At 37.0% G+C, this 18,326-nt stretch overlaps 1 protein-coding gene across 1 annotated transcript; it reads left to right on the top strand.

Annotated features, from left to right (window-relative positions):
- Nucleotides 1-5,128: 5,128 nt before the first annotated feature.
- Nucleotides 5,129-16,897, top strand: LOC140742897 (CLIP domain-containing serine protease HP8-like). Its single transcript, XM_073073960.1, has 7 exons — nt 5,129-5,383; nt 8,370-8,497; nt 11,499-11,667; nt 11,974-12,155; nt 13,357-13,465; nt 14,085-14,262; nt 15,179-16,897. The coding sequence occupies exons 1-7, from the start codon at nt 5,320-5,322 to the stop codon at nt 15,423-15,425; spliced, it is 1,077 nt and encodes a 358-aa protein (XP_072930061.1). The 5' UTR covers nt 5,129-5,319; the 3' UTR covers nt 15,426-16,897.
- Nucleotides 16,898-18,326: the final 1,429 nt, after the last annotated feature.

Raw genomic sequence — 18,326 nt, forward strand, 5'->3', positions numbered from 1 at the left:
AGTATCAGAAACCAGAAAAACAATTCCACATCCTCCACACATTGGCGATAGAATAAAAGAAATTATCTTAGGAGTGCCGTTATCAGCAAATCGCATTAAATTTGTCAACTTAAGCATCTCTGATACTCGAGAATTTAAATCGGTAACAAATTTATGGACACAAGATTATAAAATGAATATAACGAACAAGAACAAAATAATGAATAATCAAAGTGGTAGTAGTCCCTTAAGTATAGATATTACTGATCAGAGAGAAAAAATGGGAAGTTTTGAGTTGAAAAGAGTCAAGCAAAATCAAAATTTTGTCTCTGAGCCGAATGAAGTATTACTACATAATACCGCTCAATTTGGAAACTTAATAAAGTCTAAAGATTTTAGTATGGTTAATACTCATAAACAGTTGAATGTTAAATCCACCAAATTTCCAAATAACTATGTTTATGTGCCTACAGATAAACAGGAAGAGTCTTATTTCAAATTTCATAAAGATAATGGTGCTATAGATACTACAAACATACAAACACGATATACATACAAACAGAATACTAATAATGAAACTTTAAATTATGGTGGTACAACATCTTTTGTTACGTTTGACCAGCAGGATAATGTTTTTAATTCTGAGAAATCACCAACTAATAGAATATCTGCGTATACTGGCAAACCGATTATTGTAACTTTATTAAACAGTGAGACGAAGAATGTTACTTTGCTGTCGTTGAAAGAAAATAATAATGATGTATTCATTCATAAAAATGAAGGAAACAATGTAAGAGACAAACCAAGAGGAGACATTCCTGATTAATCGTAGTTCGTTTATATGTATTTAATATTCATGTATATAAGAATACAGCTGATGCAACAGACGTTGTTTTACTCTTTCCTATTGATAACGCAATGAGTTTGATTTCATTAACTATATTTGGAAGTTTTGGCTCAGATAAACAAAATGTGAATTAAAATTTATCAACAACTCGATTATAGTGCTATTGACTAGGTTTAAATTTTGCGTTTTTTATATAAAATCAAAGAAGGTACATAGTGTGAATGACCATCTTTGTATTTACCTATAAATTCAGATTCTGCGTATTATATAGTTGTGGGAGAATGCTTCATTTTATATATAAACTAGACCGACCCGGCAAACGTTGTGTTGCCATATAAAAAAAAATGTTAAGGGTGAACAACCACTTATACTATATCACTTAGGGGTATGAAAAATATATAGTAGCCGATTCTCAGACCTACTAAATATGCATATAAAATTTGGTGAAAATCGGTAAAGCCGTTTCGGTGGAGTACGGTAACTAACATTGTGACACGAGAACTTCATCTATAAGAGATATTCCGTTTTAAAATCATAGATAATAATTTGGAACTACCACTCCGTATTTAATAATTGGCTTACCTGAATCATGCTATAAAAAGGGACGCGCAACTGCCATCGGATCAGTACCCTTACCATGAGTTTTCAAAACATCCCAAAATTTTACGTTACGTTTATCTACTCAATCCATTATTCTGTTCCGTTTGCTTCAGTAGACTGAGTAAACGTAACAATAAGTAAGTGCTCAAGTCTTTTTGTCTGCCTCACATGTTCGCAAAAAGAGAGATAAAACATAACGCGCCATTTTGTCAATTTAGACATTTAACGTTACGTTACTAACACTATAGTTTTGATAAAATCCGCTAGGGGCGCTAATTGGAATTTGTATGGGCAAATAGGTAAACAAATACTAAAACAGTAATATTTATCAAAACGTAAAAACTCATGGTAAGGGTACAGAAGTTGTCCAATAGTGGGCACGGCACGGTGGTGCTCTGAACTGTTTGGTATTTTGCTTAGGTGTTTTTGTTACTACGACCACTATAGTAACAATTGCCGCTTATTCATTTAATTCTTTTAACTATATTTTATAAATATTGGTTAAATTAGTTAAATCGAAGTACCATTGTAGACCTATCTACCAGCGCGTCCACATATTAGTAAGAAGTATAATTCAGTAAGTAAGTCAGCATGTGATTGTCTTAATAAAGATTTAATTAAATAAATTACTTATTTAGAATAATATATGATTGACTATTTTTTGATTTTTCTTTTATTTTATTTTGAAGGTGGTTCGACTCCGGCGGCACCTCCGCCACGCCTATTTCTACCTAATAACAGCAATGTTAGGCGCTGCTGTGTTCCGTTTTGAAGGGTGTGGTAAGGGAGACAGACTTTTCCCAGGCGTTCCAGCTTAGTCCTCAGGGGTAGCGGCGCATCTGTGGCCTCAGGTAGTAATATGTAATCCTATCTGGGGTTGATTACATATGTCCATGGGCGGCAATAGCCACCTTCCATCAGGTGGACTGCATGCTCGTCTGCTACTCCTCCTACGTCTTGTTGAAGAATTTGGGATTGGAACCATAGGAATTTGTTGAATCAACACCCTCTCCCCCAAATCTTAGCAGTGACCGAGATCACAGCAGTAGCCAGGTTGGGTGTTTATGGGGGTTGATCTCCACCTGCCGAGAATCGGCTATAAAACTCAATTTTGTTTCGGGTTGATTACAGATGCCCATGGAGGACATTTCCCCTTACCATCAGGTGGATTTAATTTTCATTTACTACTTCTATCTTAATAAATAGTAATATGCTAAACGCCGTGCACATAATAGGCTACTTATGTCACAAGTATCGTATACTATTTTATAGCTCGTGTGACATAAACCCGCTTGTGTTTGTGAAGTAATATGAAAAAATATGATAATTATTTTGAAACTTATAAATGATTGAAACTAAAAATTATGAATTAAAAAACCAATAAAAATGTGACACAACCAAAACCATTGAAATTTGATGTGAAGAAGTTGGTGGTGTGCAGTCCCTATCTCCCTGAGCTAGGGGTAACTGCCCCGAAATAAAAGATGTATACTGTGTTTAAGCTGGTATAACGTTAACTGAAAATTGACAGAGTAGTAGCGTGCGGTCGCTTTGAACGTTTTTAAGGGACTGGCTGGTCGCTCGCGGAATCTGCGAGAGTCCGCAGGACGGCTCTAGCCTAGAGGACTATTGAGGCAATTCGTGCGTTATTGAGAAGTGGTTATGTATGTTTCTGGAATTATTTGTGCTGGATCGGGCGGGTGTCGACGGCCACATGCCATCACTGTAACGATTACCTCGAAGAGATGGCCCAGCACACGCTAGAGCACACGCAGCAAAAGCTGGTGGTTCGCTTTATGGTTGGAAGTGTCTGGTGGCCGGGTCGTGACAGTAATGCTAATGCTTTCTCGTGAACCGTCTCTGAACGTCCAGAGGAACGCCGCGGAGTTTTAGTTGGTAAGAGTCTGACATACCACTGTTCCCCCGATCTTCTGATCTGATATGCAAGAATCCTCATGGATGCTCTTCTGGATTTCTCCGCATTCAAAAAATGGGTAGAAGCAATAATTTTAAATATACCTAGCCCTTTTTGCCATTAATAGCTTAATTTTTTACATTTTTTTACTTAATAAAGACTGTAATTATAATATTCAATTTATACCTAAAATGCTACTTATTTTTAATAATTAAACGTACTTTAATGAACACCTTACACGTCCTGCCACTTCGCCTACCGCTCGGCAAATGGAACATTTTCGTCGCCTCCGTCAAAAGGGCGCGAGCACACGTAGTAACATTTAAAAAATGTAAATATTGTGAAACTTAAATATTGGATGCCTTTAAAATGTTGTAAGATATGTTTTTGTGTCCATTACAAGTGATAAGGTTTAGTTTTCATGTCCATATTTATATGTTTGTGTCCATTACAAGATTAAAAGTTTAGTTATTTGTTTTACGTAATTAAGGATTTAAATATGACATATTTGTATTTCTTATACCATATAAACGCTGTAACTATAATTCGCCTTTAAATCTCATACCGCGTAAATACTGTAACTGAGCTGGGACTAAAATTCTCAGACCGCGAAAACGCTGTAACCCGTGCTGTGTTTAAATGTTCTGATAGTGAAATTAGTGTAATAGGCGCAGTACAATAAAACGAAGGACTTTTACAGGGTTACTGCAATTTAAGGTCGAAAAAAAAATACATTAATTTTTCATCAAAATTTTCGCTGTAAATTAATTTAAAATGCTCTTAGAGCTACGAGAGTTGGATCATTCAACGTAGAAAAAAATTCTGATTCCAAATATGTACGACTATATAACGTATTTTCGGATTTTTTAGAGTTAAATTATGCATTCCTGCGTCGATATGCACTATTTTATGTAATATTTCATGTTGTTGTCTATTTTTGAACACCTTATAATGTATGACGCGTTTATATGCACTAAAAGACTACACATTTTGGTAAATAATATTTTAGTGTTGCCATACAAAAAATAACATTTTTTATAAATAGGTATTTTTGTATGTAATATTTCAAGCTGTTGTCTCCTTATTATGTTTTTAAAATGTATGGCTTATAGACAAAAAAATCACGACCCAAATTTTTTGGTATTCTGCAAAAACGAGTATTCACTCATATCTTTTCCAAACGGCCCCAAAAATTAACAAACTTTCAATAAATATATAGAAACAAAAAAATGTAAATATCTTGCACGCAAAACTAAACAAGACATTTCCTCGCGAACTGCTTTAGCAGCTCGCGCACCCACGCGATACCTAGTTTTTATAATATAGAAGTAGCAGACGAGCATGCAGTCCACCTGATGATAAGTGGTTACTGCCGCCCATGGACATCTGTAATCAACCCCAGATAGGATTAGATATTACTACCTGAGGTCGGCCACAGATGCGCCGCTACCCCTGAGGACTAAGCTGGAGCGGAAAAGTATGTATCCCTTACCACACCTTTCAAAACGTAACACAGCAGCGCCTAACACTGCTGTTATTGGGCAGAAATAGGTGTGGCGGTGGTGCCGCCGGATTCGAACCACAAAGGGTTCTACCACCTTCAAAATTCTACTATTCACTCATTCTAGTCCGAAACCCATTTAATGAAAAATAATTAAATACTCCGCCATCTTTGAGCGTCCGCCATATTGGATTAAAAATGACATCATCACATCACTAAACATTTATCTCAAGTGGTTGGAGTTTGAAATTTAATGTAAGATTTGACCGTCACATAATTACATATCGCGGCATGTTAAACAATAACTTGTAAAGCTTATAAAACCAAAACTGTTTAAATTACAACATACAAGCTCTTATTTGTTTGAACTAGTCCTGTAGTGTAGGCTAGTAGGAGCCAGTCACAAGAAGGCGTCCTTCAAGACAGTACGACTTGTGATGACTACAGTAATATAATTATACGCTACAAAGAATAATAATGGAGTATATTAAATATGTGTTGTTTGTGTTCGTGTTAGTGAATTTTGAGGCGTTCGCTCACAGTAAGTAACAAGTAAACTGCGTGTTATAATAATAGTTGACATTTTAAGCAAACATACGTATAACGCAAATTCATTTTTAACCTTTGACTTTAATTTTCGATATCAGTATGACATATGACAGATACAATTTAACATAACCTTGAGAAAAACTCCAATGAAATAATTACCTACATAGTTTTTATAATACCTACTAGCAGTAGGAAAGGAAAATAAGGTCCACCGAATGGCTTGTGGCTACTGCCGTCCATATATCTGTAATCAATCCCAAAAAAGTACCAAAGGTTGGTAACACACGCTCCTAAGAATCCCTACTCCTAAGAACTAAGTTTTAACGCCTCTGATAAAAATATGTCCATTATGATAAAAATATGTACAAAATGGAAAACAGCAACTTAAAAGGTGTTAGAAGGCAGACATGGGTGTGATGGTGGTGCTTTCAAGGTCGAACCAAAAGGGACCATTAAAGTTTTGTCAAAGTACACAAAACAAACAACCAAAAGTAAAAACACGGTCACATAACAATTTGCAATTTGAATAAATTAGTGTTTTTAAGCAGAAACACATGTGACAAGCTTCTGGAGCCAAGCAAAACGAATTCAAAATAGAGTTCAAAAAGAAATCCGTAGGTAAAGAATCTACTTTGATTTTTATTTATGTTGGTTTCTTTTAAATTACATAAAGCTCTACCAAGTACTTTAAAAAAAATACAATAAGTTTTTTGCAAAAAAAATAAACTCAAAGAATTTCCGGCTCTTCCGTCTCGTCATTTTAAAATCTAACATTTACGATTTGCACGTATTATCCTCGTGATGGAACTCGTATCAGATTCAGTAAAATACATAGACAAATAATCCGGAGTTTAGGTTGACTGCCCATTGGCTATTATTGCATGAACGTCTTATCGCTTAACCTACTGAACAGTCGCTTATGCATCACGAAGGTCCAATTTGTTAGATAGTTAATTGTATTAGCCGGTACTTTGCGGAAATCCATGCTATTAAGTTAAGATTAAAACTACTTCGCAACAATCCGCTACTAATATGTATGATGGTATATATTTTAAACCATGCAGTTTCTACCACCCTCCCTCCCACAAAGGATGCGTGCAGAAGCAAGAAGTAAAAATATACACCACACACTCACCACCAGGTGGTATGTATGGTGATAGTCCAATTTGTCGTTTAACCGACGAGCTGCACACGTATGATTTTATTCGAATAAACTATCCCCGCCTGCGTGGCGGGGCGGTCACCATACCGGTCTGACGCGCAAGGGGTTCGATCCCCGGCCAGACAGATATCTAAATGATGAATTTAGATTTCTGTTTCTGGGTCTGGGTGTTTGTGTATTTGTCAATGTGTGTCCATGGCACCCACGACACAGGGAATCCTAGTGTGGGGCTGTGAGTGTAGAAAGAGTTTATCAACGTCAGCTGTGTATAGATGCGTAAGCTACTAAATAGTCGCCGAACAATTGGCAGTCCCGTTACCTACTACTTATATAAGTAATAATCAAACCATCCAAATGTTTACCTACCGATCTATATGAACAATTTCTGCCTATAAGAAATTTTCAGTATCGAACTTTGGGGGGCAACATATTGGTAAGATAGATTATAAATAACGGGTGGTAATCGCTTAAGTTACCAGTTGCTCAAACGATAGTTGCTAATAGGTGGTCAGCCTTAAACAACTTCAGGTTACAACCTCCAGTGCGTCATCAAACACATCCGTGATAATAAATCAATCTCATGTTGAAATGTATTTTTTTTTTGTTTTATACTTATTATTAACATTTCAAAAGTTTTGATATCTTCGGGGACGCCCCGTCCAAGTCAGTTTATAAGACTATCTAACTACTCTAATCAGAACCGTTTTAGAATTCCATACCCAAAGAGTAAAGACGGAACCCTATTACCTATTGCTAAGACTCCACTGTCTAACCGTCAGACACGCCCCGTGACTCACGGGGCTCTATCTCCTGAACCGTAATAAAATTGAAATTAAAAGTGACACTTGAAATTTACAGAGTGTATAATGGTAATACTAAATATCAAAAAAGTTGAAAAAATGTGTGTCGCCATACAAGAAACCACAATTTTCGACGCTTTTCGCTTTATCTAATGAACCGTAAGATGTAGACAGTTCAATCTTAATGCATGTAGGTACTTCAATGGTACCTATAATAACAAATACTAAAAATAAAAATGTTGGTGAAGGAACCCGCCAGGTTCACCTTGCACTTGGCCAATTATTAATGTTCTTAAAAGGTAATAAATGTACCTAATATTCTCGCACGATTTCGAGGGTAAACCAGTTATTGTGTCGGCGGAAAAATGATGACCATATTAATCATCAGGAATGGCTAAGCATCTGTAACCGGCACATGTTAGAATCTCTTGTTTTTATGAAGTTGGTTACGGATTTGGATGTCAATCATTTTTTGATCTCTTACAATCAGGGGGACTGCATCCTCATTTGCTACTTCAATCTTATAAAAAGATGTTTTATTTCATTTTTATATAGGTTAGGTTTAAGAATCTTTATTTCTCATAAGACTATTACATCACTTAGAATGAGACACTTAAAAAAATATCATTATTTTATGTGTCCGGTATGTCTATATGTGTGTGTATGTGTGTATGTGTGTGTGTGTGCGTGCGCGCGTGTGTGGGTGTTTGTGTGAGTACGTGTGTTTATGTGTGAAGTAGCAAATAAGTATGCAGTCCTACTGGTGGTACGGTAAGTGTCTACTACCGCCCATAGACATCTATAAACCCAGATAAGATTAGATGACAGATGCGTCGCTACCCCTGAGAGCTTAGTTAATATAACTCCCTTACTTTACATACCGAAAAACAGCTTAATGCTGCTATTATAAGGCACTATAGTGTGGTATTATCACCGGACTAGAACCAGAAGATAGTTCTAACACCTTGCGAATATTTTATTGGTTCAAATGAAATAAAAAGCCCTGAATCTTTCAGAAGGATGTGCAGACTGCATTAGTATAACGAAGTGTCCGTCAGCAGCCAACTACCTGCATCCTCACAACCCTGATAATGTGCGGAAGTTAAGAGAAGCTTTCTGTGGATTCAACGGACAAGGGACGATGGTGAGTTGTCACACACAATAATCACAAGTCACACACAATGAATTGTCCATCAATAATTAGAAATTAATTATCACTTGCTTAAGCGGTGAAGGAAAACATCGTGAGGAAACCTGCATGCCTGAGAGATTTATAAAAAAAAATCTTAAAGGTACCTATGTGAAGTCTACCAATACGCAATAATCCTTCTCATTCTGAGAGGAGACCCGTGCCCAGCAGTGGGACAGGAATGGGTTGATGATGATGATGATGATGATGAATTCCTCTTCAACAAATTTAGCTACTTCGACGCTAGTAATTTTTCTCATTTTTCTGTTATTTACTTTTCTTTTTTAGTTATTTGCTGTAGATAATACATTTAGTATAGTGTAATTGGTGTGGCATCGTTGGTCAGAGTTGCACGACGTACAGGGCCGCACTGAAAACCAGTCGCCGGAGTCTGTTATTTCTCACAGGCATCGGCAGAGACTGAGTGCGACCATTTTTGCTGCTATACTGTATCGTTTACGTCACGTGTTTTTTTATTTGTTATTATTTTTTATTGTGTCCCTTCCATTGTTATTATTTTCTTTTGTATGTTGTATAGCATGTAAAATAAATGGTTTCTTTCTTTCTTTCAAAATAATGATTTTTTATATGCGACAACAAAGCTTTGGCGCTTAAAATCGTTTTGTGATTTTCCATATATATTAATATTAGATTCATTTTATGTACTTAGTTGGTATGCCTAATTAAATAAATAATACTTTTAACACTTATTTTACCTCCTTAGTGGAATTTCTCAAACTGCCCATAAAATAACTGCCCTGCAAAATGTACATATGCATCAATAAATATTTCATCAGAAAAATTCTGAAAGCTAATGTTCAACACCAGTGGTCGGCAACCCGTGATCCATGGGTGGCGTGTGACCCGCGGGTCTGCGCGTTACTAAAAATCCCCTGTTCTGCACATCAGCACGCGCATTACATTCCCACGTTAAAAATATGTAACGACGGCCCGTGGAATACTTCTTTCCAAACACGCCAATAGAAGTATAACTTCAATAACGGATTTTAAGGAAACTTCCTTTACTTAGAGTACCCTAATGGGGTTGATTGTTGAGTAGCTAAAAATGCTAAAACAGGCGTCTAGACAGAAAGGCATACTGCATATACCCTTTTATAGCCGTCTTAAGGGTAAATCTATAAAAAGGGACTCTGATGCTTCATTGTGTCTGAGTCACAATGAATGATAATTTTCATAGTGCTTCCTTCCAAATTAATGGATTATAAACAAAGTTCCAATCTCTATTTAATGACCTTAAGGGTTAATATTCCAAAAACGGAGGAATAAAAATTATATTGTCACAACCAGAAAGCCAAATATTATTTTTTACAGTCCTTGTTTCCAAATTAAAGAATTTTAAAATAAAGTTCCATCCCCTATAAACGACCTTAAGGGTTGATTTTCCAAAAACGGTGAAATGGGTGTTCTATTATTTTCAATCAGAAAGCTAAATACCAATTTTCATAGACTTTGCTTCAAAATCTGCGGACTTCTAAACGGATTTTCTACCCATATTTTACCCACTTAAGGGTAGATTTTCTACAACTGGTGGAAAAAAGGTCTATTATTTCCAACCAGGGAGTCAAGAGCAAATATTTTCCAGTCCCTGCTTCCAAATTAACGGAGTTTGAAATAAAATTCCAACCCCTATTTAACGACCCCAAGGGATGATTATCAAAAAAAACCATGAAATAGGTATTTAATTATTTTGTACGAAAACCCAAATACCGATTTTCATACAGTTTACATTAAAACTGGGGTACTTTCATACAAACTTCCCACGCTTATTTACCCCCATAAGGGTCGATTTTCCATAAACGGTAAAAATAAAATTCCACTATATCTAACCAGTAAGGCAAGGGCTAACTTTCGTAGTGCTGGCTTTCACATTGGCAAATTTTAAAATAAACTGTCAACACGGTGTCGAGAAGGAAATCTTCAAAGGATACCCATTGCCGTGAGAGCGTAATTGGGTTATGTTGGTTTACCAACTAAAAAAATCATCAATAAAATAAAAAAAAAATAGTTTATTGCTTTCAAATGGAGTCTACAAAACAAGTGGCAAGGGCCCCTGTACTGGGTTGAAAAACCTGTGTTACTGGATACCCCGCTCTTCCAAACAAGGCGATATTAACAATTTGAAATGTAATTTTAGTCGAGAAGAAATATATGAATGGTTACAATGGAGTTAAGGTATGTTATAAAAGTGTGTGAGAGGGTGTGTGTGTGTTGTGTGTGTGTGTGTACATGTGAGAATGTGTGAACGTGTAAGTACGCGTGAGTGTGTGTACGTGTGCGTGTGTGTACGAGCATGCGCAAGAGTAAGAAACTAAGAGATAAGAATTTCTGTTTCCCCATTATTAAGGGACAGAAGAGTTTTGGTTAGTGTATTTTTAACTTCGACACAAGTAAGGGGATAAATATTTAGTCTTGAGATTTAGTTTATTATATATGTGCCGCGATTTACTTGCAAATTGATTATTTCTAAATTTAGTTTTATTATGTATAATGTTAAGGCTAGGTGGATGTCTGCGTCTTAGTGTCAGAGGAGCAGTATACGGTAAGGTTTTGTAGGTTTTGATAATGCTTTTTAATGTATAAAGTTGGCGAGTTGTTAGAATTTTGTAAAAAGTGTGTAGTTCATGCGTTGAAAATCTAATAGGTTTAAAGAACATTACCTTCAGTAGCGCTCTCTGAGCCCTTTCGAGGGGTATGGCCGCGCCACCCCACACAGTAATACAGTAACTTAGCACGGATTGTGCAAGCGCTTTATACGTCGAAATAAGGATGTTGTTATCAGCGACGCATCTAAGTCTTCTAAAAATCCATATGATTTTTCTAATCTTGTCAACAGTGTACTCAATTTATTTTTTCCATCAATCAGTTAGCATAATAACCTACATAACAATTAGTTGATATAGACGCCTATGTAATAATTTAAATTGTTTAATTACAGGTATGCTGCTCCACCTTCCCAGATGTCACTCAAGATGCGGTAGAAAATCACCCGAACATCAACTTGCTGCCTAAAGATTGCGGCGATATCAACGGAGATCGGATTGTTGGTGGAAAATTGGCATCTCTCTATGAATTCCCTTGGATGGCCTTGATTTCGCACCGATTTGGTAAGAAATATCTTTATAAATTATATAAATATTTATAAGGTAGGTACCTAAAATGTTTTCTAGCGACCTTTAGAAGCAGATATTTTTGACGAATAAAATATCTTGCGCGAGCTCTGAAAAAAAAGCTTTAAAAGCTTTAAACATGATAAATCACCATATTTAACAGAAGACGCAAAAAACCTTTTTCTGGGCCACCCTAATCTACATACATAGCTCCAAAATACGGCACAGCCAGATACAGCCAGAATCCGAAATACGCTGAAATTGTACTTTACGTGTAACAAAAAATAAAACAAATGTTTCCAGACGACGAAATTGCATTTAGATGTGCAGGAAGCGTGATCAACTCCCGCTATATATTGACGGCAGCACATTGTATCGCAGACAAGGATATCGTCGGCATCCGCATCGGAGAATTTGACCTACGTTATGAGTACGACTGCCTACCAACATACACCGGCGGTCATGTTTGTGAATCACACATTCAAGTACGTGTTTTATTTTACATATATATAATATAGAAGTGGCAGTTTGAAGGTGGTAGAACCCTTTATCGTTCGACTCCGGCGGCACCACCGCCACACCTATTTTTACCTAATAACAGCAGTGTTAGGCGCTGCTGTGTTCCGTTTTGACGGACGTTTCCGAGGCGTTTACACAACTTTATCTGGTAACCTTTTCTTGGCCCGTATTTCTTGATATGCTTAATTATTTAAATGAGTAAATTGTGTTGTTTACTGACATACCCTTGTACTGAAAAACCCAATCATAAGAAACTCGCATAAAAATTCAATAACAGATGAAGAGAAGAGATAATATATTTTAAAAATATTGCATTTTTAAATGTTGAAGTAGTAAGCGAACGTGAAGCATGCATGCATGCTGCATGGACATCTGTAATCAACAACAACAACCCATTACTGTCCCACTGCTGGGCACGGGTCTCCTCTCATAAAGAGAAGGATTAGGCCATAATCCACCGTGCTGGCCAAGTGCGTATTGGTAGGCTTCATATACCTTTGAGATTTTTTTATAAATCTCTCAGGTTTCCTCACGATGTTTTCCTTCACCGTTTAGCAAGCGATAATTAATTTGTAATACGCAAATAACTTTGAAAAATCAGAGGTGCGTGCCTGGGATTTGAACCTCGGACCCTCGATCGAGAGGCCGAGTTTCTTAACCACTAAGCTATCACTACTTCTCATCTGTAATCAACCTCAGATAAAATTAAATTCCCACCTGAGTGTAACCAAAGCTACATTGCTCAACCCCGACTTAGGAATACCTCAAATAAATATACCCAACACATCCTTCAAGCCAGAACATTGCTGTTATGCGGCAGAAATAGGTGTGGCAATGGCCCCTTAGGAATCGAACCAGGAGTTCTACCACCTTACAGCATAGATAAGTACAGATATCTCACTCAAGGTATTTGAAGGAAACCATTAAATGGCTTAAACGGCTGACAATTCTGTCAGCTGTTTAATGGCTTAATGGCTGTCATGGTGTAATATACGCGGAACAATGCCGACATGCGCATTTAAGTGGTGCAAAAACAAAAAATCGAAGAAAAAGTTCCGAGAAATATCGTTTCATTCTTAAATGATCTAATGACAGTGACAATTTCAATTCTCAAAACTGGTTACATCTATTACATTTACTTAAATTTACATGAATTTTATATTGCAGGATATACCAGTGGAGTCGGCAGTTTATCACGAGAAGTATGTGGGATATCCGAGATACGCCTACGACATCGGATTAATACGTCTTGCGACGCCTATTGACTTCGCATATAGTAAGACAATATTTTGAATTTGTATTTTTTACTAAAACACTCCTTAAAGCTATCGATGGATCATTCGTTTCTATACAGTGAAAATCAAAATTTGACCCAATATTTGATATTCTGTATATATCATAAGCCATTCAGTTGCAGAATAAGCGATTGTACAAAACAGTTTTGACATCTAACAGCTACATATACCTTATTCACAAATAAATTGATTTTATTTGTATCTGGGGGCACGGCCGTGCCTCCGCCAAGTCGAAAAAAAAAAGAAAAAAATTGGCATGGCCGTACCATTCTTTTCTCGACGCAATTCAGGCCATTTTCGACACCCTTTAACTTCGTTGTAGGTAAAGCTAGAAGCCTGAATTTTAGAAGCTAAGCAACCATTGCATAACCGTATATTTCAAATTTCATTCAATATGAACCAGTAGTTTCAATGTCAGTAGTGTCGATGTACTAGTCAAAGTTCTAAATTTTGTCACTCACTCACTAACTGACTGACCGATCATCAAAAGTATTAGGTACTTCTAGCAGACATAGAAACTTCAAATTTAGAATACAATAAGAGTGTTTAACACATTAACCACGAAAAAACTAAAATAATTTGCTTTTTCCTTTTGTTCAGAAAACGCTCAACCAATTTGCTTGCCGACAACAAAGGAGCTCCGGAAAGAATCCATTGCAAATAAAATAGCAACGGTCGCTGGGTGGGGCCTCACCGAAAACCTTAAAGAATCTTCGGTACTCTTGAAAGTCTCTCTCCCTATTCAGCCTGAAGACGAGTGCATTAATTTTTACAGCAGGTATATATATAATTTTGTTTTTAAATATAAGAGTAGCAGCCGAGCATGCAGTCCACCTGATGGTAAGTGGCTACTGCCGCCCATGGACATCTGTAATCAACCCCAGATAGGATTAGTTATTCCTACCTGAGGTCGGCCACAGATGCGCCGCTACCCCTGAGGACTAAGCTGGAACGCCTCGGAAACGTCTGTCTCCCTTACCACACCCTTCAAACCGGAACACAGCAGCGCCTAACACTGCTGTTATTAGGTAGAAATAGGTGTGGCGGTGGTGCCGCCGGAGTCGAACCACAAAGGGTTCTACCACCTTCAAGTATGAAATCGATAATTGGAACCCAATGATCGATTTCATACAAGTTTTCACCTGACATTCGAAATCCACCATAAGCATTATAGAAATATTAAAGATTTTTTATGATTAAATTAAATATCATCAATAGCTATCATACAAGATTAAAACAAATAATGTTAAGAAATAAAAGTGAAAATAATTAACTGTTTCGTCCCAGCCTGTTAATCTGTCTGACCGTTACTGGACACTATCTCTGGAACCGTAATAGATAGACACTTGAAATTTTCACAGTACATGTAAAATTGTGGCCGCTATAACAACAAACTAATAAAAAATAAAAATAGAAAAAATCTTTGAAAAAAACGAGGTTGTCATACAAGAAACCTATGTTTCGGCACTTTCGCTTTATCTATTGGTAATAGAAAGACAGTTTCAACTTTCACAATGTATTCATGTTGTATTCATTCATTCATCATCCCACTCACATTCATTCATGTATGACAATAAATATAAAAAAATAAATGAAAAAGCATTAAAAACTTGGTGGTACGGAACCCCCGTGTGCGAGTCTGATTCACACTTAGCCAATGTCTATGTTATTAATATCTGTATGCCTATTTGCAGAATTCTGGAACCAAGCGATGAAAAAACGGGATCCACCCAGTTTTGCGCTGGGACCGACAAGAAAGATACATGCAGCGGTGATTCAGGAGGCGCTCTCCTATTGGAAGAGACATTAAATAATATTTCCAAGTATATCCAGTATGGAATTGTGTCCCAGGGCCGTCGAAATTGTGGAGTCGAAGTCCCCTCGGTGTATACCGCTGTAGCTGCGTTCATGCCGTGGATTCTAGACCATATCAAACAATAGTTTCTACGTACAGTCAGTTTTATAAGGTTATAATTATAAAGTTACAATATAATTATTACAATATAAGTACAATATAACTATAATTATCGTAACAGCCCGCTAATAACTGACCACTTGCCGTCGTACCGTGAAATTACCCTGTTGATACTTGACACCGTAGATAAGTATAGATATCTCACCGCCTTGTAATTGAAGAAAGGCATTAAATGGCTTAAACGGCTAACAATTCTGTCAGCCATTAAATGACTGTCATGGTGTAATTTACGCGGAACAATGCCAACATGCGCAGTGTAGTGGTGCAATAACACGAAATCGAAGAAAAAGTGCGGAGAAATATCGTTTCATTCGTAAATGATCTAAAAACTACATTATTTTATACTTTTCAAATACGAAAATAGATGACAGTGACAATTTCAATTGTCAAACTGGTTAAATTTTCTTATTAGGAGTGAGTGATCTTTACTGATCTATGCTTGACACAAACAAACACGCAGTCCACCTCATGGTAAGTGCCTATTACCCATGGATATCTGTAATCGACCTTAATAACCCTGAGATTATCTCTGTCAGATCAATCTTACTTGAAGTTAGCCACAAATACCAGCACACATTTTCAAATTATTTTTAGATGTCTGTCTGTACCCTTACCATGAGTTTTTACCTTTTGACAAAAATATGAATGTTTTGGTATTTGTTTACGTATTTGCCCATACAAATTCCAATCAGAACCCCTAGCGGATTGTATCAGAACTATAGTGTCAGTAACGAAACTTTAAATGTCTAATAATGTCTCTCTTTTTTGCGAACATGTGAGGCAGATAAAAAGACTTGAGTACTTACTTATTGTTACATTTACTCAGTCTACTGAAACGGAACAGAATAATGGAGTTAATGTAACGTAAAATTGTGGGATGTTTTGAAAACTCATGGTAAGGCCAGGGATTAAACCCGGAACCTTTTGTGCTTCAAACCGGTATGGTGACCGTGCCGCCACGCGGTCCGTCCTGTTATTCGAGTGTCTTATTTTTTTGCATGTACTCGTCCTATGCGGAAGGAAAGATGGTGTATAATACGATTAAAATATTGGTAGTGGGCTGTTACGAGGAAGTTTTATTCTGACTAAATATCACTTTATAGTCCCATTTATACATAGAATTCAACTATCTAAAAAGACGTTAACTTCAACGTACACTGTACTACAATATTTGTCTTTTCGTAAAATACTTCATTAACTTAACCATTCCGTTTGAATCAAACTCAAATTCTAGTCTGATAAAAGTATAAAGGATGTATATAAACTGAACATTAAACTTCATAAGTGTCTTAATTTCCATCTAATGTGTTAATTACATAGCATTTTAATAAGTATATGTTAGTATAAGATGACAATTAAATAATAATTCAATAATAAAATGTCGTGAAATAGAATAATGACAGAAACCAATTAAATATATGTATTTTAGAAGTCGGAATTGTCAATCATTACTGCCCACTGCTGGGCACGTGTCTCCTATCGGGGGGTCCACCTTTCTGGCTAAGTGCGAATTGAATTCACAGTTCACACACCCTTGAGATTTTTTTCGTACAGGTTTCACCACAATGTTTACCTTAACCGTTTAAGCAAGTGATGTATAAATTAGTAATAGGCACATAGCATTGAGAAATCAGAAGTGCCTGGGATTTGAACCTCGAACCTTGCGAATAAGAGGCCGAGTTTCTTCACTAGACTATCACTGCATATATTTTAGAAACAGACACAGGAATCCTTTTTATTTTTTGTTGACGAGGAGGAAACCTTCTAAAGGTACCCGACGCCACGGGAGTGACGCCGGGTTATTTGCTTTTACCGCACTAAAACCCCCCCGGTAGCCGTCTTCGGCGTTTGGTGGAGAACTCCGGGTTCTCCAGCGGAACACAACCGGAGTCCTCCTAACGCGATGCCCTTAGACACAGGAATCCTACTAGAACAAATTCATATAAAGCGCACATAATTATGTATAATGCCTAATGTAATTTGTCACCAATCGATATTTGAATAGCGAAAATATATTTTACGTGCGAAAACAAGCCAACAATGTTAAATGATAAAAGGTTATCTTAGTTGCAAATTGTATTAATAACAAACATTATCTAAAAACCCAAGTGCTCATAACGCACATGTCAAAATATAATGAGGAAAATCATTCATTTTATAACAAATTATGACGTGTTTTGTTTTGCAAGTGATGATATCATATAAATTGTAGCTAATTAGTTGCATACCTTTGTTTTCCTGTTTCCTTGCCCTAAAGAGAAGCATATTCCAAGCCATGCTATAAAGTAAATTGTTTGATTAACGTTCTCACGACGAAGGTGTGGTAAGGGAGACAGACTTTTCCGAGGCGTTCCAGCTTAGTCCTCAGGGGTAGCGGCGCATCTGTGGCCGACCTCAGGTAGGTATATCTAATCCTATCTGGGGTTGCATGCTCGTCTGCTACTCTTATATTATAAAAAAAGTGTGGGGATCGATGTCTCTGTAATCTCGGTACCATAATAGAACGGATTAACCTGCTTGTTGTAAGAGATGATTAAAAGACGGTCGTCGGGGTTGCAGGAAGCAAGAGTGACAGCCTCTGCCGCCTAGCCAGCAACCTCAGGAAAGACGACAGTTATTGTGCCTGCATGGCATCAAATCAATAACGGTATTTAAAGGTATCATATTTAAAGGGTTCTACCCTCTATGGTTCAACTCCGGCGGCATCAACGCAACACCTTTTCTGCCTAATAACAGCTGTGTTAAACGTTGCTGTGTTCCGGTTTGAAGGGTGCGGTACTTATTCCTCAGTGGTAGCGGCGCATCTGTGGCCGTAGGAATCTAATCTTATCTGGGAAAGATCACAGATGTCCATGGATGGTAGTAGC

Source organism: Epargyreus clarus, unplaced genomic scaffold (genome assembly GCF_041222505.1).
Source record: "Epargyreus clarus isolate Ecla_fem2 unplaced genomic scaffold, WU_Ecla_fem_2.2 ptg000006l, whole genome shotgun sequence".
Lineage (NCBI taxonomy): Eukaryota > Metazoa > Arthropoda > Insecta > Lepidoptera > Hesperiidae > Epargyreus > Epargyreus clarus.

Excerpts from the sequence above, each read along its gene's own strand:
- LOC140742897 (XM_073073960.1), top strand. The coding sequence starts at position 5,320 with ATGGAGTATATTAAATATGTGTTGTTTGTGTTCGTGTTAGTGAATTTT. Across the intron at positions 8,498-11,498 it reads TCAACGGACAAGGGACGATG|GTATGCTGCTCCACCTTCCC; the intron begins GTGAGTTGTCAC and ends GTTTAATTACAG. Across the intron at positions 14,263-15,178 it reads TGCATTAATTTTTACAGCAG|AATTCTGGAACCAAGCGATG; the intron begins GTATATATATAA and ends GCCTATTTGCAG.